Source organism: Trichosurus vulpecula, chromosome 2, assembly GCF_011100635.1.
Source record: "Trichosurus vulpecula isolate mTriVul1 chromosome 2, mTriVul1.pri, whole genome shotgun sequence".
NCBI lineage: Eukaryota > Metazoa > Chordata > Mammalia > Diprotodontia > Phalangeridae > Trichosurus > Trichosurus vulpecula.
Genome location: NC_050574.1, coordinates 165,834,578 through 165,857,738, shown reverse-complemented (window position 1 = coordinate 165,857,738; position 23,161 = coordinate 165,834,578). Strand labels below are relative to the sequence as shown.

Below are 23,161 nucleotides of genomic sequence, written 5' to 3'. Positions count from 1 at the left end.
ACAAGGACCTGGGTTTGACCGCTGGTCCTGCTACTGACCACCTGTGTGACCTTGGTAACCTCTCAGGTCTTCATAGTTTCCTCATCTGTAAAATCAGGGGCTACGTAACCTTTGAGGTCCCTTCCACTTCTAAATCTATTTTCTTAGATTTCTTCTAAATCTAAATCTATCCTAAGTAGGGACTGGTTCTAGACTTCCCATGAGGTCATTAAAATCACTACTAGTACATTTGAGTCCATCTGCCAATATTCAAAACCACCTGGGTTTTTTTTTTCCTGTTTTAAGAACCACTCTCCCATTGGTACACTCCATTAAGTTCTGGTTTTGATCCAGAATACACTGCTCAGAGCTGAGATTATGAGAAGAGACACATTCTTAACTCAATGAGTATTCCTGGCCTGTCGGTTTCTCTTTGATGACTTTCTCCTCAAGGGCCCTTTCTCCAGAAGAGATCTTCAAGCTTTCCAGTATCATTTATACTTTACATAGTAATAGCAGAGATGATGATCCACATACAAATAATGAGTGTAGTTTCCTCACAAAGCCCTACACAAAAACATCACTTTATGCCTATCCACTTCAATCTCTTAGAGATTATTTGGGTACTACTTAGGATAATAAGAGGAACTATCAAAACTTTTCACTTTCACTTAGGATATCCAAAAGAACTGTGGCCCTCGTGATATTTGCCATAACTGAAATAGGATTGACTTTTCAAGATACTTTCTGAAATTGTTTCTAGGCATTACGCCTTCAGTTAGAGTTGCTGCCACTAGGTAGATGGAAAGCGATGTTTTATTTGGTGGAGAATAAGACAAGCAATTAATTTCTTTTCTAGCTAAGTCCACACTTAAATGTGCCTTTCCTATAAGTCATTTATTAATACATAGCATAAATATTTAGCTCACCTAATCATCTATATTTATTGCTAAATTTAAGCTAAAATGCCATTTGGAGTAAGATGTAAGGAAAATCTTAGGTATACGCTGGTACCTTTTCTCTAATATCCACTTAACTATATGAGACTTCATCAATATATTTTAAAGTCTTTAAATTGTCTTATTTAAGTTGCTTGTTGTAATTAAGGCAACCTCTGGAAGCTAGGGGCAGTAAAATTGCCTGACAAGAGAGAATCACAAATAGCATAGCATCTTCTTTTGCCTAGTGCTCTTTTCTCATTAAATATCTAGTTTCTGATAAGTCTTCAAATTCTTTTCCTTACAATCATATTTTTCCATCTTTCCAAAGGTTTGAAACAGAAATTTGAAAAAATGTTACATTATTCTATCTTCTAGTCAGGATATAGGTAACTGAAAAACTAAATTTTGAATGTAGGGAATATCTACTTGCTTCCCTTTCTCCTTGCTAACTTTCACTTTTCCTCACCCTCTCTGAAGACTGTCTTCAGAAGACAATGAAAGTTTTCACTGCTGCAGACCCTGTAATTTGATAGACTGCTCCACTTAAAAAGTCATCTACTTAAACAGAATTTCCTTAAATATACCTTTTGGTCTCTTCCTCCCTTTTTGAGCCATTTAAAGATAGGTCATAAATCATAGAATTTTGTGCATTTTCTGTCTATGTCTGTCTCTGTATTCTTGATCCTGGGTTCCCAACTTTCTTCTCTGAAACAATGAGCTCAAAGAACTCACATGGTTTCTCTCCTTAAGGGAGGAGGATGTAAAAACATCCAAGCCTGAGACTAGAATCTTGAGTTTCCAAAAGGAAATGAGTAAGGGAATATGCTAGTCAGTAAAGCCAAAGCTGACTCTCAGTCTTCCTTAACTCAACACCCTCCACAACCCCCATATATATTGTACCTTCTGCCACCATCACACCAGGAACCCCAGGGTGGCTCAGATTCCTTTAGTTATCACGACCTTGAGATAAACTTCCAGAATTCAATCTAGACAACGTTAGTTGTTTGTTTGTTTGTTTTTAAAAAGAAGTTTCTAAAGTAAATCAAAACAAAACAAAATAAAAAAGCAAAGGGTCAGATGCTGTAGATCTGGACCATATTCCTATTCTTGAATAACCTTGCCCTTCCCCCCCAAAAAAAATCCCCTTTTTCCGTTCCTTAAGGATTTCTCTTATTTCATCCATCAGTTCTCCATCACAGGGAGAATTTGGAATAAGAGTTCCTCATAAACCAGTCACTTAGACAATAATATGTCTGAACGGCATTTCCTAAGGGATACATTAAGACCTGAATAAATACAACATGCTGAGGCAATATTTCCTCTCTCCTAGGGAAAAGGGCTGTTTCTTTACCAACTACATGCCTCACAACACACACACACACACACACACACACACACACACACACACACACAAAAGGTAGCCCACGGAAATTTCTTAGAATAAGCCTGGAGTTTGCACTAATCCTTTGGCAGTCTCTAGACTCAAGTTTAGATCACCACCCATGCTACCCTAAGGGAAGTCACAGGTTTAACTTCTGGGAATGTATAGATGAAAAGCTAAGAGAGAGTCTTGATAAAGCAAACAGATGTTAACTTAGAAAAGTAGCTTCTCCAAGATCTCTCTGAAGTTCACCCCTCCATAGATTTAGGAGCCTGAGTTGACTCCCACCCCACCCCCCACCACCAACCTTTGAAAATGAAGGTGGCTGAAGAAAAATTCCACTTTTTGATGTGACTCACCCATATGAATGAGATCACCCAGTCTGAAGACCACCCTCTAGTTGCACAGGCAGGGGCAGCAGTTCAGGTGGTCTGGGCTGAAGGATCCTCTTCCAAGTAAGACAATTAAGAACTTATGAAAATATTGCCTGATTGTTTAAGTATAAATTTATGATGCTGCTATTGGAATCAGTGCTAATTGGAAGAAGTCACCAAAGACAAACCACCCCAAAATGGACCTGGAATATAAATTTTGGAGAGACCCCTTCACACATATTTTAATTACAAAATGAAGATATCTCTTATCTGCCTGCTTCGTAGGGGACGCTTGGACTTGAGTAGTACTTAAACCTGTGGGAAAAGGAAAAGGGGAGAAACATTTTTAAAAAGGCAACTGAGCCAATCTCTTTCTCTAGCTTTTTTGTTTGCACTTTCCCTAGGCAAAAAAGATCCAGAGTAATTGACCCTCAATAAAGGTGAATATATTGATTTCCCAATAAGTAGTTAATGTTTATCAGTTCAGAAAGTGAAAATGAAGTAAGTGTTGTATGTAACCACAGCATTTTACTACACCTTAGAATGAGAATTTCCTGTGGTGATTAGTGGGATTTTAAGTAGGTAGATGTACCCCAAGCAATTCACTAGGTTGGGGGCTTTTGGGGTTCCTTCAGATTGTTGCACCTCAAGGACCGCAGACCCTACATGAGAAATCACTATGCCTGCTTTGGAAGGAGAGAAGCTTGGCCCTCTCTGGAAATTTGAAATACCACATGAGGCCTACTTTCCAGAGTTCATAATCCCCTTGGTGCTTGTATAAGTCTTAGAATCATGAGAGTATTTCAGTCTCCCAAAGCTGCTGTGGTTTCCCTCTTCTTTTTCCCCTTCTCATGAACAGATAAGTCTCCCAGTTGGTTCAGAGAGAAAACTTTACATTCCCTGAATGACTTTACTTCAAAGTGATTTTTTTTTTCTCAAATCAGACTGCAGGCAAGAAGCATAAGGAAATCCCCAGCACTGGACATATCCTGCAACCTCCAAATGCCCCCTATCAAGAAGGGTCAGCTGACTGAGCAACAGCTTAACAGGAAACCCAACTACAAATACTTAACCACATCCCTAAACTCAATTGCTAGAAATGAGACTTTGGGGACATTTATTTTGGTGCAACACCAAGGAGGTACTAAATATAGCAAAAAATTAGCATATTATAAGAAGTTTTTCAATTTTGTGATTGCAAACTCTTCTCCCACCCTCATAAGTTTGTGAGGGGGAGGGGGGATTATGCTATGTATGATGCTTTGTCTCTATTTTAAAAGCACGAGGCCTCAATTGATGAAGCACTGGACCTGGAGTCTAAAAGACCTAAGTTTTCTCATCAGACATTCGCTAGTTAGTTTTCTCATCTGTAAATAGGATAATAATCACACCTACTTCCTAGGGTTGTCATGAGAATCAACTTAGATATCTGTAAAGCACTTTGCAAGCCTTAAAGCGCTATAAAAATGCTACCTATTAATATTCTCCAAAAACCCAGACCTTGGCTTGAAAACATTGCTAGCGAGCATTCTCATCCCCTGATTATTTGCACATGGATCATTTCACAGACTCTCAGAGTTAGAAAGGATCACTTAGGCTGTCTAATACAATCACTCTATATATCTGAGAAGTAGCCATTCAGCTTGTGTTTGAGCAGTTTCAGTGAGGAGGAACATACTACTCAAGGCAGCCCATATGGTTTTAGATCTAATTGGTTGAAAGATGTGTTTGTTTTCCCTTTCATCAAGTCCATATCTGCTTCTTTGTTGGTTCCACCCATTGTTCCTAGTTCTACCCAGCAGAATTCTAATCCCAACATCCCTTCAAATATTCAAAAATACACCATCATTTGTCCCCAAAGTCATCTCTTCTCCAGATGAGTACTACTTCTTTACACTGATTCTCACCTCTACCACCTATGTCTCCCTCTTCCGAAAGCTTCCCGGATCATCAATGCATTTCTTAAAATGGGACACCCAGACCTGAACATAATGCTCCATGTGTGGTCTGACCAGGGTGGAGTACATCGGGATTATCACTCCCACTCCCAGTCCTGGACACTATGACTCTGTTAAAGAAGTTTAAGATCACATTACATTCCCGGCTGCCAGTTTTTTCACTCTTCCACTTAGTTCTTACACAACTTTAACACAGGCTTTCTTTTAGAATCCTGTTGTTACTCAATGGCATACATTTCATATCTTTTCACTGGACTTTCAAATCTGCCATACCTATTCCCTATGCCAATGACCTATTTTATAATTACAGAATCATAGCATTGGAAGGGGTATCTGTCTGGCTGGAAAGAACCTTGCCAGTCGTCTGGTCCAAAACATGAATCCTGACTCATCACCTCCAAAGTAGTCAGCCACAAAAATTGACAGTGACCAGGAACTCACTGCTGTTTCTTTATCGACCCTTATTGCATTAAATTTCAGAGATGCTTCCACCCCAGGCAACCCATTTCAATTCTAGACAGGTCTAATTGCTAGGCAGTTTCATTTTGTTTTGTTTTTTCCTTATACTGAGCTAAAATCTGCTTCTCTTATACCCACTGGCCCTAGTTTTGCCTTCTGGGGCCAAGCAGAACAAATCTAATCCTTCTTTCACATGACAATCCTCCAAATATTTAAAAACAGTGATCTGTCTACCCATGAATATTCTCCAAGCTAAATATGCCCAGTTTCTTCACTCTCCCACGCCGCCATGGTATTATTTCTCTATTCTGGTCACCCTCCTCTGAATTCATTCCATCCAGCAATGTTCCTTCTAAAATGTGGCAACCAGAACTGGACACAGTTCTCCAGAAGCAGTCTGGTCTGGCTAAGCGTTCAAGCCACTCCCTAAGCTTATCTACTATCCCCCAACCCTCAGCCAGGCAACCGAACAACACAGAGCAAGCATCATTTCCAAGCACCATTTCCGCCCCTCCTCCCACCCGGCTGCCCCTTTGGGGACAAGCGGCACATTTTAGAAAGGCAAGCCTGGAGGGCAGTTTCAGCCATCAAAACTGAATCACAACAGGAGGCTATTACTACCACCCAAATGACTCTCCCCTAGGGATACTTTTTCCCCCTCCATTATTTCTCCTCTCCAACCACATTTTTGCCATTCAATTTACCCCCTGCTGTCGAGCAAAGTGGGGCATGTGAATGAAGCAAGACAGGAATTAAGTGCACATTTTTATTGAATAGGCTGAGAATAAAGGGGGTCCACCGTGAAAAGGGGAATGGGTGTGTTCCTTCCATCAGGAGAGGCTACAGAAAGAGAGATGCGTCTGCTTCCAAAGAGAGATCCTCCAGCAGCAGCAGCGGGCAAAGCTGGACCTACCACCCGGGTGGGGTACGATCACTAGCTCGTGGGGCGAGGGGCACCCCAGGTTGCTCCTCCTCTTTCCCGGCGGGTGGCCGGGATGTGGGGGGAGCCGCCCAAAGCTAAGAAGCCCCTAACCTGGAGCCGGGACTCTCGCGGAGAGAGGCGATAATTGGCCGTAACTGGAAATGCAGCCTGCGCCACCCCCACTCGGGCCCCCAGGGTAGGCGCGGTGGTAACCTCCTGCAGAAGCTGCTCCCCCGCCCCACACACACACCGCAGGGATTACGGGCAGAAGCCGCGCAAGCGCAGACCACCCAGGCTAGAGCTCTGTATCTGACGCCTGAGAAGCCGGCAGGGGGGCGGGGACACTCCTCTGCCCTCTCCCACCACTCAAAGCCTAGGTAGCGTCCCCTCAATCCGAGCAAGCCTACGTAATCATACTCCCCTCGTCTTCCCCTTCTCCCACTCTCCTCTTCGCCTTAGGACTTCTAGGCCTGTTTCCTAACTTATAAAATGAAGGGTTTTAGACTAGATGATCTCAAAAGACCCAGCTCCAAATCTAGGGTCCACATCTCTCTTTACCCCTTCCTCCCCTCTCCACTCCAAAAGTGAGCAGGAGGAGAAACGTTCCCTCACATCCTAGAAGTCCTTTACCGCTCTAACTCACCCCTGGCACCCTGGGGTCTGAGCAGAACATGGTTTAATTAATGCCAGACAAGCTGGCAAGCAATTCATTCGTGTAAGGCTAATTAACGGAATGGCAAAGGGGGCCACTAATCCCCAAGGCCCCCCAAATCCATTTTACATGACTGTGCATTGTAAAGCAGTAACTTCTCACTGGAGGAGGCCCCTTGTGACTATGGCCTCAGGGTGCCACCCGTGCTTAATCTTCCATGGCACCAGAGAGCTTCCAGGGGCACCTTGGACGGAGTCAGCCCTGATCCCCACACAGCAGTGCCTTTGCTGCCTCAGGCTTAAGACTTGCAAGCTTACTCCCACAACAGACGGAATAAGGAAAGAAAAACCATGACCCAGACCTTACCGACCAAGTTAGCTACCTGGCAAGTCAATACCTTTAGAACCCTTTGACCTTGATTTAAGATTTTTTTTAAATTAGGGGGTGGGGTACAGATTTAAGATTTTACAGCTATTGGGGGGAACCTCCAGTGGAAGTGTGGAGAACCCTTCCATAGATGCCAGTGACCATCCTTTAAAATTTATCAGGGTAGAAAGGTACTTGGGGTACTTAGTTTGTGACTTGTCCATGGTCACACAAGTAACGTGTAGAACTTGTGCTTGGGTCTTTTGGATGGAAAGTGCTGACAGTGTACCCACTCCACCAAGCTGCCTTTCCTTCCTACTCTATCCTAAATGTCATTCATCTCCAAACCCTAACAGCATACCCAGTCTCCTGATCATCTTTGTCCCAGAAGCCTGCTTGGATCCCTGGGTTCAAAGATATGGCTGACGTAATTACCTTTCCTACCTGAATGTACCCCCTCCTTTCCCTCTTATTCCCACCTACCATATACACTTTGAACTGCAGGAGTGTGCCTTCTAGGTGTGCTCACAAGAGAAGCAGTGGAATGAAAACTCTCTAGCAAACTTCTCTAGCTAAGCCTCCCCTAGGACCCAGCTCAACTCTATGACTTTGGAACATCCCATGGGAAAATGGTGCCTTTGTCCTGAGGGTGGGGTTTAGGGTTCTGTATCAAGCTCCTTCTTCAGTTTATCATTCTAAACTAGACCTTAGCTATGTAATCATTCTTGAAAGACCAATTTCCTCCTCCTCCCCCTCCTTCTCCAGGGGAGAGAAGAAAGAGACCTCATAGGAGCTGCACCCCTCCCCTTTCACTACAGATGCATTCATGCTTTCCCCTCCCACTTCAGCCTGACTCAAGAAGCAGGACTTGGCTCTTTGTACGTGCATATGTCATTGTCTTTGAAAGTGACTATCACATGTGTGACTGTATATTTGTAATTCCATCCATGCACAGAGAAGAATAGGAGCATGTGTATATGTGTACATGTGCCTGAATCTCTTGGGTGTCTATTTTGGGAGTATGACCACATATGTGATATGTGTGTGTGTGTGTGTGTTCGTGTTACACTGCTAACTGAGGACTGTGAGCAGAGGGTGGATCTCTGGCTCACATTTAGGCACATTCAGTAACAGGCTGTGGCTGGAGTCCAGAACAGCTGGATTGCATGTGAGAGCAGCCATTACTACTGGTCCCAGAAAGGGGGAGTGGATTCTCCAGTGCCTTCTAAAGCTGGAACAAGAGGCAAACCAGGATACTAGCTGCCAACACCACTGAGGCAGAGCTAGGGGAGAGAACGGCACCCCAGAACTTCTTCCCCATTGTAAGTGGTAGGGTGCTGACATTCCAGAAGGTCTTGGCTTCCATCTCCTCCCCTTAACTTTGGGGCTGGAAATTAAATGGGTGGTCATGAAAGAGCTCCAAGCAATCTCCCCACTTCCTGAAACAGTGGGGAAGAAGGGCTCAAAGCACCAATGAAGCTCTGGGCCAGGGATTCTTAGCCTTGTTTGTGTCCTGAACCCCTCTAGCAGTCTGGTTAAGCCTATGGACCCCTTTTCAGAACCATGCTTTTATATAATTGAAGGAAATGTTAAATTTCAGTTAGTGGTTAGTGAAAAGAAAGATGTAATTTTTTCCCCATCCAAATTCAAGAAGTCTCTGAAATTGTGAACCCCAAGTTAAGAGCCCTTGCTCTGTGGTAAGTGAGGGAATCCATTCCCTTTTCCTTGGGATCACACACACACACACACACACACACACACACACACACACAGACCCATACCACCATTCCCACAGGAATTCTTTCCAACCCTTCTGTCTATCCTGCCTTAGACTGGCCACCTCCCAGACCCTGGGAAAGGCCAAGAACACAGCTGTGGGTCCCATTCCACTCAGGGACAAATCAGAACAGATGTGTAGTGGCAGGAGGCCCAGCTGGCAGCCAGCAGTGGCTGGGGGATCGGGGGAGTGAGTGGGGAGAGAGCAGCAGCAGCAGCATGCACAGCCTGAGAATGGCTGAGACTAGAGATTGGAGTGCTGGCCTGTCCCCAGTACTCTGCCTTTTCCGGAGCTGACACAAGACACCTGGCTTGCACCACTTGCACTATGGGAGGGAGCATCGAGGGAAGGGGAAGCTGGCTCCAGATATCTGACTCCACCCCACTCTCCAGCTTGGGATTCTGTGAAGTGATGAGTGGGGCACAGGTGGCAAGAGAGGGAGACAGAAGGTTCTGTCCTGACCATCCCTGCCTGTCCCATTGCCTTGGCCCCCAGCCTTCAACCACACACTTTGGGAATCAGAGGCAATTGCTAGAAAGCCAAACCTGATACATGATGGGCAGGGCAGCTATGGACACCAGAAGAGGTTCTGGGCCAGAGCTCACTGCCTGTGTCCTCAACAAGCTGTGTGGGAGAGGGAACACTCCCTTCCTAACAAGGTCAAATCTGATTCCCACTGCATTCCCAGCCCCAAGAACACTAGGAGGATGACAGATAACCACAACAGCTCTCAAGACAGCTGCCCCATGCCAAAAATGGGAGCTGCTTCCTTGGATTTTTCAGCTACCCCTCTGAACCCTCTGTTGCCAACCCCTCCATCCCAGCCTCACCTAATAACAAAATGACTCCATCTTCCTTTGAGGAAAAATATTTAATGACAGGTTCATAAACCTATTTCAAAAATGGGGACCCTCCCCTGAAGAACCCCTTCATGCCCTCATTCTCCTCCCATGCCAGCTGGGAGGCAGCAGCCCCTATTCCAAACAACATTCCCAGAATCTATGCCTAGTTCTTAGGCTGTCTGTACTCTGAGTCCAGGCCTCAAAGGCCCCATCACATTTGTGTGGGTATAAAAAATGGGAAAAATACTGTATTGTGCCCATGAGGGCCCTGGTTCTCTCTTTCCTGGGAGTACTATGGGACCAGCCCATAACTCCTCCCCATGTGGCTAAGGCATTAACTCTTCCTCTCATCCCCTTATACCCCCAATTAAATAGAACATTAAATGGTCTCTTGACCCCGGTGGGGAAAGTGGTCATGAAAGCACCAACCCTAACTCCTGGACTTGGCTTCCATACTCTTCATTAAGACTCCATGGCCTCACAACCTGCTGGGCCCTGGACTTCAGAGGTGTAGCCTGGGGCACTGCCCCCAACCCACTCTTGGCCAATCCCAGGGCCCTCTCCCTGTAGCTGAAGAGGGTTGGGTCCAAGTGCATTTTACAAGCACCAGGATTCCCCATAGCCATGCAAGAGTGGTTCCTCTGGCAGCAAGACGGACAGATTGACTGGTACAGTTCTTGCCCAAGTCAGAAGTAAGTAAGATTCTTGACAGCTCCAATTTCCAACATCCGTTTGATAGCCAGGGCCTCATGAGAGACGTTGTGTTCTGATGCCTTTGGAAATTTAAAGAAAATACACTTTAGGTACTCACACGGGTTTCTTTGACCCATTCCCAGCCCCCATGAAAGTCCCTTCCTCATAACCATCACCACTCTCCCCCGGGAGCTCCCTCACTCCCAAGTCCTGGCTTCTCAAAAGAGAAAAGATTTAGGATTATAATAACATCAAGAGTGACCTAACAGAAGGAGTCCCGGTCTTGGGAGTCAGATCACCTAGATTCTAGTCCTGACCTAGAACTAGGTTGTGTTAGCCCCAACATGGAATTCCTTTGTACCCTAGCACTATTCTGGCTTCCATTCCTGAGAAACTAGACCACTTTTTTCCCCACTACTCCTCCCTCTTCTCTTCCAGGGCTTATCCAATCACTCCCTCTGTGGCCTTGCCTCCCTTCTCTCCCTATCCAAAGCTCACAGGAATCGCATAAGAGGGCAGGGACCCCAGAGAAAGAGTGAAACTCACAGACATTGACTTGAGAAAGACCTGCTCATAGTAGTGAATGGTCTGCTTCTTATTAGAGGAGTCTGGATAGCCAAAGCCAGCAATGTGTACCAGGTCACAGAGGTGGAGTGCCAAGGTGATTGCCAGCAGGCCTGTGGTAGGTTTCTAGAAGGAGGCAGAGGAGGGGGGAAGGAGAGGAAGTGGGGAGTGGGGAGAGAGAAGGAAAGGAAGGGTTAAAGAATTAAAGATGAAATCCTCAGATTCCCGAGTCCCCAGAGAACAGGTTCCAAGCCCTGTCCAGTTCTGAACTCGTGCACGTCCATGACCCCAGTCCATCCTCCAGCTCCATTCTCCCTGCTGTCCCCTTCCCAGCCAACCTGCTTGATCTTCCGGGATGGTCGAATGGGCAGGCTCAGCAGTTTAGCAGCAGTGACCTCCATGAAGAAGGGGTTAAGGATCCGAACCTGCTTAGGGTTGACATCCCAGATGAGGGGGGGCTGTTTCCAGAAGCCCTTTAGCACCTGGAGTGGGAGAAGAGTTAATGAAGAGTGGGCTTTAGCCCCAGCATGCCAGAGACTGGAAACGAGTGTAAATAATGGGAGAAGTGCGTCTGAGATAAGAGACAGAGGAGCCCCAGAGCAGAAGGAACCTGAAACAGGGGCTCCATGCAGGAAAGAGAGAAGAGAGATGCCTAGATGGGAGGCAGTGGTGGGGAGCTGAAAGAAGCTGTCATATTTTACACAGGCTGGGTCACAACAAGGAGAGGAAAGACAGTTGCTTTCCATCACTGTGGACACAAGCAAGTAAAGTGGCCTACTCTCCTCCCAAGAGGAATTTGGGTTACATAAAAGGTAAAATGCCTGAATGGATAGGTCAGCCCTGGGTGGTGGGCTATGGAATCTCCTGAAGATCTCTCTGAAGGCTCTCGGCTGCAGTCCTGATCAGAGGATGAGGTAATCTCTAAAGGGCCCTTATCTACATAGAATTTTCTATTTCCCAGAGGATAGTATGGAGGGAATAATCTCATTCCCTTGTGCCAGGCAGCTCTGGTGGGGGATAAGAGTGCTGGTGCTCCAGACACCATGTCCCGCCATCACCCATATCTACTGCAGCCTGCACTCTTCTCAGAAATCTCTCCAAGCTCTGGCAATCCTCCCAGAAGGATCAAGACATGGACCACCAGCCTGACCCCAGGTGAAAATAAAGTAATTATGTATTGGTTTCCAGAGGCCTAAGACCTGATCATCCCATATCTGTTAATATTCCAGGCATCCTGGGCATAGGAGGAGTGGAGGTGACTCAGATTGCAGGCCCTGATCACCAGCTTACGCCACTCTGCAGGGTCCTTGTACTCACTCGGTTTTTATCCCTCAAGATGGTCTCAATCCAGTGAAAGTCAATCGCCTTGAAGGGCACCAAGACCAAGAGGGTATCAGGGTTGTTCTGCACTTTGGGGCTAAAGTGGGCAGACTCTGGGTAGAATAGACGCATAGTGGTCTTAGATCCCACGTCGCTCTCGTAGCCAACCACTGGAGCGTTGTTCAGCCTGGGATGGAGGAAAGAGTCTGATCGTTACTCATGAGGGTTTTGCCTGTCCCCCACATTCCAGGGGCTCGTAGATTGGGGGATAAAAGGGACTTAAGGGAACAAAGCCAATCTACTCATTTCACAGATGACGAAACTGAGGCCCAGGGGCAGAAGTAACTTGCCCAAGTTCACAGAGTAAGTGGAAGAAACAGAACGTGAACCTATGACTGTCCTCTTACAGTCACACAGTCATTAGATTTCAGCACAAGGGCACTGTGGTGATCCCTCAAGGGGCAAGACATGGCTCCTCTCCTGGACAGGCACACTAGGGACCTGAGTTGCTATCAGTCCCATCTCTGGGAGGAAGGAAGGGAAAAGGCATCCCAGAACACCCAACCAACCTGATGACCACATCATATTTGTCGATGGTGTTCCCCAAAGAGCTGTTCTTTAGTCGATGGCCATTCCCCACCACCACGCACCGGAGGCACTTCAGCCTGCCACAGAGTGGAGAGAGTATCAGGGAACCCTACCTGGCCACCTCCTCCACCCACCCACCACAGCCAGACAACCAATCACTGACTCCCCTTTCATCAATACATCATAAAAATGTGCCAAAATCTCAACCCCCCCTCATCTCAATTAGAATTCCCCACAGGGCTTACTACAGAGTCACAGGGGTACCTGGCATCCAATAAGAATCCAATTCCTAAGATTGGACTTCAAGGGTGCCAAGGAAGGAGAAGAAAAGGAACATTTAGTGGAAAGAGACAGCAAAGAAGGAGGAAGAAAAACTGGGGAGTGGAAAGGAGAGCTGATGGGGTAGAAGAAAGCATTATAAACAGCAGAAATCAGAATTCTGCTCTAGACTCTCCAAGCACCCTCCTGCTCATTTCCATCCTGTCACCAAGGTGACACCTTCAGCAGCCTATGTCGCCATGGGGACTGGCAGACCTGGCTCACAGGGGAGAGAGGGAGGTTCATCCTGAGCATGGTTCTCACCCAGAGGACCAGGTGTACAAAGCTCACTGGGACTGATCTGTGGCCAGGAATGCCTCAAGCTGGGGCAAGAAGAAGACCAAGGGTGGGAAGGGTTATACCAGGATCAGACACCTGTGAACACTGATCAGGGCAGAGAATTAGCTCCACAGTCCCATACTGGAGCAGGGGAATGGAGGAGAGTGGGAAGGAGAAGAGAAGAGAGGCAGTATTTATTACTTCAGTGGGGACAGACTGAGGGGGTTAGGAAGAGAGGGGAGGGGGATGGTTTTTGCTCACTTCTGGATGCTCTCTGGCATGGCATAATTGGTGATGGCCAGAACCCTCAGGAGTACATCTTCTGCAAGGACAACAGAATTGGAGAGGTGGTAGAAGCAGCAGCAGGGCCCCCATCCTGGAAACCCCTTTTCACGCCCCCTTCTTTCTCCTCCAAACAGTAGGCCATCTTCCGCTGACACATAAAACATCCCAGCTAGGCTCTTCCCTTTAGGTCTCTACAACTTGGGCACCATTTGTTTTATATGTAACAACAGTAATGAAGAGTGCTGAAGGGCAGGGTCTGTTTTGCTTATGTCTTTCCATTTGCAGGGCCTGGGATAGGGCCCGGCACACAGGAGACACTTAATAAATGTACACTGATTGAGTGATTGATAGGCCCTCAGAGTGGCTCAGGGCTAAGTATACTGGCATCATGGAGATCAATGTGTAAGGACAGGAAACAGGAGAGGAAGAAGCCAGGTCAAGGAGGGAGTTAACAGCCCTGCCTGACCGTTGGCACTTACCGCTCCCCTTGACACCATAAGGCAGCTGGTATGTGGATGTTCTCTGTATCCAGAAAAAATCCTTCAACTGCAAAAAGGTGGGTTGGTCTCGAGAGTAGCTACAGCCCCGGGGGAGGAAGGGGAAGGGTGAAGTACATCCATCCATTAGAACCAGGGCCAGGCTTCTGCCCAATACTATCCCCATACCCAATGACTGACCCACCAGCCCCAGCCCACCTAGTTCTCAGACTCACAGTTTGACACTCTCCTCTCCCTACCACTCTCAAAGGTTGCCATTACCAGCAATGGACCAATCTTCTTCACAGGGCACCTGTCTGCCCACCCTGAAATCAGCCCTAGTCTCCAGTTTTGCCCATGGAGCCCCACCCTCTCCCCCACCCCATCCTCACATACTTGCCAATGAGTTGAGCAGCTTTCTTTTCCACCTCACCCTGAGGGCACTTCAGCCCTTCCATTTGGACAGGGAAATAAAAACTGGAACAAAAGGAGGGAAAGGAGGAGAGTCAGAGGCTCCCCTGCACTTCTGCCAAGGACACTGTGAGCCTGGCACCTCAGACACACCAACCCTGTCAGGTCCAATTAGGGTTCCCCTTAAAAATGTCCAGATATCAAGGGAATGAGCCCTTCAGCCAGAAGAATGTAAGCTCCCTGAGGAGAACTGTGTCACTTGTGTATTTGTATCCCCAGGCCTAACAGAGTGCCCTAATTCCTATTCCCACATCCCCTGGGGTGGGGGCTCATCCTGGATCCTAGCCAATGGAGAGAGCAGCTGGCTGTCTCAGGCCTGTCCAATCTACTAGCCCACCTATGTCCAGGGAGAAAGCAGGAGAAAGAAACAGTAACAGGGGACATCTGGCAGAGCAACACTTCACAATCCATAAGAAGCTGTATCTCCACTATTTCTTCTGTACAAAATCCCATTTGATCATCCCAGTAGCCCTGTGAGGCAGGTAGTATAAGTGCCCTCATCTCCACTTAAATGAAGAAACTGATTCCATGACTTCTCCAGGAAGAGGAGGGGAAGGGGATTTATATAGGCATTTATATAGCACCTACTACATACATGCCAGATACGGTGCTAAACACAGAACATACAGTTATTTGGCTGACATATGCTTCAACTTCTACTGGGCACCCTGCTCTGTAGCTGTCCCCACCTCCATCCCCTTCCAGTTTTTCAGGGGCCAGGCTTCTAAGTTGGAAGATAAATTAATATAATTCAAATAAAAGCTATACTCAGGTACTACATACCTGTCTTCTCGGGAGATAGAATACCAGGCCATGACCAGGAACAGAGCCAGCACGGCCAAGATCTTCCAGCCTACAGACAGGATATCCAAAGAGACTAGAGAAGATGGTGGGGACCACTACCCCAATCCCACTTCTCCTAATCATACCCCATCTTCCTTCTCTGATGACACCCTTCCAACCCCAGCTAAGCAAATTCATTCTAGCTCAAGATGGACATATCCTCACATCGAGTACAGTACAAAGGAGATTCCCCTTCTCCCTCATTCCTGAACGATTCCGATGCAAGGTCCCTGTCCCACTCTAATCATCCCAGATTGGGAGGCAAGATATAAGACCACCCACTATACCAGAGCCACCCTTCCAGGGAAAGATACTCACGAGACTTGCTGATCATGTTTCTCAGCAGGTAGCACGGCTCCCAAGGAGAGCTTTCATCTCGGCTGCCTCGGGCCACCTAGGAATAAAGAGTAACAGGTGTCTGGTCAGCCCCAGAAAAGTCAACTTCTTGACCATTCAAGGAGAACATACTTATAGGCTATCTGTTTCCCTAACTGACTGCCAACTCCCCACCCTGAGGAAGTATGTGGCTGTTTATTAGGGCCTAGGTCAGGGGTGGGGAACCTGAGGCCTCGAGGCCACATGTGACCCTCTGGGTCTTCGAGTGCAGCCCTGTGACTGAAATCCAAACTTGAAGCTGCATTTGAGGACCTAGAGGGTCACATGTGGCTTCAAGGTCACCAGTTCCCCAGCCCTGCTTTAGGTTTTAGCTGACCTGACTATTCCACACCTCAAGTCCCAAATCCTACCTTACAGACCCCCAGGTATTTTCTGACATCCTAGGAGACAAATTAAGAGAGAACGGTAATCACTGCTCTCCTACTCCAGTGGAGGGGAAGAAGAGGCAACTATTATTCATTGGGAAGACGAGTAGAAAACAGAACTCGCACTCTAACATTTGTAGGTGAATCTTTCCAACTTGTAGCTCTGCTTTCAAGGTATACGGCCAAATTTGGGTAGTCTCACATCCACTTAGCAGCAAGCAAGCTTCTCCAACTTTTTCCCTCCTCTCTCACACCCCACTCCATCCCCCTAGGAAGGGATCAAGTTGGCACCTGGAGAGGGTGCCCCCACCTTCTTAAAGGAGTTAAGCTAATCTGCAAAGGGTTTGGTTAATGTTCCATCTACACAAATGTTTACCCAACCGCCACTACCCAAGGTCAGCTACCATTGGCCCTGCCAAGAAATCAGAGCAGGATGGCTGGACAGAAACAACCCCACGAGTTCCCACTGAGTGAGAAAACCCCAAAACAATGGCTCAAAGACTGTTGGCCTTCTCAGACTTAATGCCAGAAGGATACTCCTATGCCCCAAAGCAAGCACTTCCCTTTCAACTTCCCTTCCTGGCCAGCACAACCTTATTTATATTTCCTTTTGAGCTGACCAGTCCAAACTCTGACCAGGAATTTTAGGGAATGTATAGAAGCAAATATTGAAAAAAAAACTTTCATTTATATAGCACTTTTAAGTTGACAACTCACTTTCTAGTCATGACAACTTTATGAAATAAGTAATATAAGAACTGATACACACATTTTACAACTGAGGAAGTTGAGACTGGGAGAGAAGCGTTTGGTGCATAGTCAGACAGCTAGGAAGCAGAGGAACTGAGAAGGGAGGTCTTTCTTGACTCTGAAATAAGAGTTTCCCCGCTAGGCTACCTGATGTGGTTATCCATCGCCTACAATGGACAGTGCTAGAGGACTAACCTCACTAATGAGCAAGCATTTATTAAGCACCTCTTAAGCATCAGGCACTGTGCTAAGCAAAAAGAAAAGGCCAAAATGGTCCCAGCACTCAAGGAGCTCACAATCTAATGGAGAAGACAACATGTAAATGCACAAAGAAGTTATATACAACAAAAATTGGAGATAATCTCAGAGGGCTGACATTAGAATTGAGGGGGAACGGGAAAAGTCTTCTTGCCAAAAGTAGGATTTTAGTTAAGACTTGAAGGAAGCCAGGGGGGAGTGATGTCCAGAAATGGGAGTCAGTGAAAATGCATGGAGTTGGGAGAGGGGCGGTTGTGTGTCAGGAAGATTAGGGAGGCCAGAGCCAGTGAAGGACTTTAAAAGCTAAACAGAAGATTTTCTATTTGGTTCTGAAGGTATTAGGAAGCCACTGATGAGTGAACACGGGTGGGTAATATTGGCCAAAAAGGATTTTCTATTCAATCTTGGAGGTAATAAGGAACCATTAGAATGTGCTGCACAAGAAGGCGAAGTGGTCAGAGTTGCACTTTAGGAAGATCCCTTTGATGACTGAATAGAAGATGACAGGGTCACTCAATAAGCATTCATTAAGCAATAAAGTATGTTGCCTAGTGTTCAAGAATTTCCACAATGAAGCCTCAACCTTATCTACTAACCCTAACCCTAAGTGTGCACCCTAACCCTTATTTTTCTCCCGCCTCCGGCTCTGCTCCTGGCTCCTCCTGCCCGCAGAAAGCCAGCCAACTCACCACGTACATTCTGGACTCAAGCCTTAGCTTATGCCATTCCCTCTGCTACTCTTATGCCCTTTCTCCTCTTCTCTGCCTACCCAAATCATAACTTGAGGCTTAACTGATCCACCAGGACTCCCCACAATCCTTATCACTCTTTCTTGAAATCTCACAGAATTTACCACTTACTGTCTTATACTGTTACTCAAATATCTCACATAACAATAGTAAAAGCACATATCTGCCTCCTTAAGATTTATAAAACATCATCCTCATATGAACTCTGAGAATACCACAAATATCTTTTTTACAGATTAAGACACAGAGGCTCAATCTTGGCAATACACCCAAAAAGTCACTAAGCTGTACATATCATCAACTGACAATGTGATATAACTGCTAGGCATGCACCCCTAAAGAAATAAGAGGAAAAAATGAAAGCTCCCACATGCATGCACACGCACACGCACGCACGCTTGAGCACACACATACACACAAAATTTTTATATAGAACCGCTTTTACTGAAGTAGAGAACTGGAAACAAAGTGGGTGTCCATCAATTGAGGAATGACCGAATAAATTATGGCTTATAAATGTAATGGAATATTATTCAATCAATCCACAAACATTTAATAAGCATCTACTATATGCCAGGCACTAAACTAAGCGCTGGAGATTAAAAAAAAAATCAAAAGATAGTCCCTTCCCTCAAGGAACTGAAAATCTAATGGGGCAGAAAACATACAAATAAATGTACACAAAGCAAACTATATACAGGATAAATAGAGAATGATTAACAGAAGGAAGGCACTAGAATTAAGAGGTGTTAGGGAAGGCTTTCTGTAGAAGGTAGGATTTTAGTTGGGACTTTAATGAAGTCAGGGAGGTCAGTAATGAAAGTGGAGGAGGGAGAGGGTTCCAGGCAAGAAGGACAGCCATAGAAAATACCAGGAACCAAAAGATGGAGCATTTAGTTCGTGGAACAGCCAGGAGGTTAGTGTCACTGGATCAACAAGTATGTGTTGAGAAGTGAGGTATAAGAAGACAGGCAAGGTAGAAGTGGGCTAGGTTATGAAGGGCTTTGAATAAGAAACAGAGCATTTTGTATTTGCTGCTGGAGGCAACAGGGAGCCACTGGAGTTTATCGAGTGAGGGGATGACATAAGAAATGATCAAAGAGATAGATTCAGAGAAACCTGGGAAGGCGTATATGAAGTGGTGAAAAGCAAAGTGAGCAGAACCGTGACGATTTGTATAATGAATATAACATAGTAAAAGAAAGCAAGTGTGACACTTAATAACTGACCAATGCAATTACCAATCACACCTACAGGAAACTGATGATTCAAAACACGATCTGCCAGCAGAGAGGTAATGAACTAGAGTGGTGCGGAAGAAGATATCCATTTTCAGATATGGCTGATGTGTGGTTTCATTTTGCTTGAGAATTCTTATTTGTTAGCAAAAAAAGAACAAAACTGATTTAGATAAGAAAACATACTTCCTTCCTTCTTCTGCTCTGGCCACTGACCTCCTTAGCTTCAAGTCCCAACTAAAATCCTACCTTCTACAGCCTTCCCCACCCTCTATTAATTCCAGTGCCTTCCCTCTGTAAATTATTTCTTATTTATCCTTTTTTATTATTTGATTTGGGAAATAGCTCTCTGGGAAAGGGAGGAGAAAGTGGGGCATGAAGGGAGATAAGGATGATGGAAGAACAAAAGATCCATTAATTTTTTTTAAAGACAAGAAACAGAAGGTCATAGTGGTAATGTTACTTACTGATGTGACTTACCAGTGGTCACATGGCTGGTATGTGTCAGGGCCATGGTCTACTCCTCCTGACTCCTAAAACCAGTGGGGATTGTGGAAGTACTTTCTTTTATAAACACTGTGAACCACTTTATAAACCTTTAAGTGCTATAAAAATGTAAGCTGTTATTTCTATAACACCAACATTACTTACATTCCCCACCCAATAAAGATAGTAAGCTTGTGAAAGGCAAAAATTGTATGTTTCTTTTGAAGCCTCTCAAAAACATCTGTGTATATAAAATTACACACACACACATATACATATACACACATTTTTTTTTAAATTTTTGCAATGAATGCCCCTGAGAAGCTCCAGCTAAGGCTACGTAGGGGTAGAAGAAAGACAAAAGGATAAAACCCAAGAGCATCCTGGGAGAGAAGGAGCAGAGAGGCAATAAAGGAGAGGAAACATAGCAAGAAAGCAGAGGAAGAGGAGAGTAGGAAATGGAATAGGGGCGAGGGAGACAGAGTAGACAGAGATCTTTAGTCATTTAGGACCTTCAGTTTCAACTGTATAAGGAGCCCCTGCAGAGGAAACTCCTCCTACCAATGCAACTCAACAACTGGTTTGCAGCTGCATGTCTTAGAGTTATCTGGGGCACAGAGAGGTGAAGTAACTTTTCTGGAGTCACACAGCCAGGATGTGACAGAAGCAACACTTGAATCCATGTCTTCCTGACTTAATAAGAAGTGAAGCTCACTGTATGCTCCACCACGTTGCCTCTCAAGGGTAACGAAGCTAAGACGACAAAAATAAACAATTAACCTATATTAGCCCATGTGTTTGCAGAGTACTCTAGACCCTGGACCAGGGAAGAGGTGTGAGTTGGTAGGTCAGGGGTGAGTTCTCGAATAGGCTGCCTTCTGAATCCATGGGGTGGAGGAGGGGGACTGGATTGGCATGAAAGAGGCACAAGCTGATTCTCAAGTGAAGGCTGGGTAGAAGGACAGAACTAGGCTGAACTGCAGTTTGTTTTGTCTCCATCTCAAGACCTTGGAGAAGAGACTCCTGTATCCTCTAAACATGGGAAGACACTAAGGCAGGTTCCCCACCCCTGCCCTTAGACATTAAGGGAATGGAATCCTGAACCTTTTCAGTCTCTAATAAAAAAATCCTACCACTCAACTTCTGTCCACTCAGTCTGACAGTCAATGCCTACAGAGCTTTGTCCCAGAGCAGAAAGATACACAAAGAACTATAGGACTGCTTCCTGTCTACCCGCTCTTCCCAGAATGAGCCTGGCACAGCTCCTAAGGAGGCACCAATAAGGTGGTATTACAGATTATGAACTGGTTATTAATCTATGGAACAAATGCAAGGATCACAATGATGTCCCACGGACCCAGCCCTTCCTTGTGCCTTCTCTGAGCATTCAGGTACCAAGAATACGTGCGAGAGATCAGAATGGGATGGGCCTGGGGACTGAGAGTCCCAGGACAGCCCCTCTTAGAACAGGGACCAACTCCAACCTCTAGTGGGTCTTCCCAGCATATCTGCCTCTTTCTCAGGCCAACTCTTCGCCTTCGAAGTCATTAAGTCCTGGGCAAGGGCTTCTCTTTCTCACCTTCTTTTCTTGGCCCATCACCCCATTAGCCAATTTGTCTCTCCTCTTCAGAAGGTGAGGCAGTAAAAGTCAAAAGCCAAACAAATCCTCAGACTTTGGCCCTACCAGGATGGGAGGGATGAGTCATTCTAGCTGGTTAATTAACAGAATACTTCCTCTTCCTCTACCCCCTCCCCAGATTTCCCAAATTTCTGGCCTTTAATTACCCTTTCTTCCTTTAATTCCATAATTATTCGCCACCTCCACCTAAATAAAATTCTATTATACCACTTATTTATTTGTTGTACCTGTGTTTTTATGATCATAAGGACTTTCCCAGTGTGGCAATACCTTCTACTGTTGTAGAATGGCAACCATTTCTAATTTATAAGCTTAGAGGATGGCAATATGATGTATATTTGTTTCAATTCAACAAAATTTTTTAAGCTTCTATGATGATGTGCATGACAATATCCTAGGCTCCAGGACACAACGACACAGGAAAAAAAAACAGTCCTTGACTTCAAAGATCTTACATGACCCTCTGGAGATACAACATACTCTAAGCAAGTAAAAAAAATAAAGTAATTTGAGGAGGGGGGAGATCATTAACAACTGGGAAAAATCAGAGGTTTCATGGAGGAAGTGGTACCTAACAGAGTTGGAGAAGGAAAAGAAGGAAGTGCCTTTTCAGAGGCCCAGAGGTGACCAAACATATTAAATTCAGGGAACTGCCCAGGGTGGCTGAATAATTATGGAAAAAGAGAATAATAATGAATTGAATTTTTTAAAAGCTCATTGTTTTTGAAAAAGGGAGGGGCTATCATATTCGTGCATATAGTTTGGGTTTTTTTTTAATTAGAATTAAAATTAGCCATCTTCTATTGAGCAGGGAGGAGGCATCACAATGTGGCAAAAAGAGCACTGGGCTACATACAGGTCAGATGTCTGGGCTTAGCAAGAACAAGTTCTTTAATTTCAAGCTCAGTTTCCTCATGTGTAAAACAAGAGGCTTGGACTTAATCTCTGAGATCTCTTCCAGTTATGAAAACCTAGGACTATGACTACTTTTTTCCCAGAACTTCATGACATGCCTTGAAATAACCAGTTACTGTCTCCCTCTCCTTTTCCAACCTGAGAGGGTATCAATCCCACAAAGCTGAGAACCACTGACCAGGCAAGTGCAAACACCTAGCCAGGGCAAGGGAATGACTCTGAGCCCCAATTTTATAGGCACCCCCATCTGGGAAGCCCACCTCAGCTGAAAAAGTTGACAGTTCAGCTATCTCAGGCAGGCAAAACCTTGCTATACCTCACCTACTTGTTGGCCCAGGACAGAAGACCCCGTGGCAGCAAAATGCCATCCTTATGGAGTTGTAAACTAATCCAACCATTCTAGAAAGCAATTTGGAACTATGCCCAAACAGCTATAAAACTGTACATATCTTTTGATCCAACAATATCACTGCTAGGTCTGTATCCCAAAGAGATCGTAAAAAGGGGAAAAGGACCCACATGTACAAAAATATTTATAGCAGCAATTTTTGTGGTGACAAAGAACTGGAAATTGAGGGGATGCCCATCACCTGGGAAATGGCTGAACAAGCTGTGGTATATGAATGTAATGGGATCCGATTGTTTCATAAGAAATGATGAGCAAGAGGATTTCAGAAAAACCTGGAAAGACTTAAATGAACTGATGCTGAATGAAACGAGCAGAACCAGGAGAACATTGTGCACAGTAACAGCAACATTGTGTGATGACTAACTTTGATAGAATTAGCTCTTCTCAGCATACAATGATCTAAGACAATTCCAAAAGACTCATGATGGCAAATGCTATCCACATTCAGAGAAAGAACTATGGAGTCTG

At 45.4% G+C, this 23,161-nt stretch overlaps 1 protein-coding gene across 2 annotated transcripts in view; it reads right to left on the bottom strand.

Moving 5' to 3' along the window:
- Positions 1–9,665: 9,665 nt before the first annotated feature.
- ST3GAL4 (ST3 beta-galactoside alpha-2,3-sialyltransferase 4) overlaps positions 9,666–23,161 on the bottom strand; it is a 43,216-nt gene continuing 29,720 nt past the window's right edge. The window contains exons 2-11 of one of the 2 annotated variants that reach the window (XM_036744275.1): positions 15,807–15,882; positions 15,429–15,498; positions 14,571–14,651; positions 14,178–14,275; positions 13,675–13,735; positions 12,798–12,893; positions 12,226–12,415; positions 11,247–11,390; positions 10,891–11,034; positions 9,666–10,424 (exon numbers count right to left, since the gene is read on the bottom strand). In XM_036744275.1, coding sequence (XP_036600170.1) covers positions 10,338–10,424; positions 10,891–11,034; positions 11,247–11,390; positions 12,226–12,415; positions 12,798–12,893; positions 13,675–13,735; positions 14,178–14,275; positions 14,571–14,651; positions 15,429–15,498; positions 15,807–15,822 — 987 coding nt within the window. In that variant the 5' untranslated portion in view covers positions 15,823–15,882 and the 3' untranslated portion in view covers positions 9,666–10,337. The remainder of the gene's footprint in view (positions 10,425–10,890; positions 11,035–11,246; positions 11,391–12,225; positions 12,416–12,797; positions 12,894–13,674; positions 13,736–14,177; positions 14,276–14,570; positions 14,652–15,428; positions 15,499–15,806; positions 15,883–23,161) is intronic. The other variant, XM_036744274.1, reaches the window with a different exon arrangement.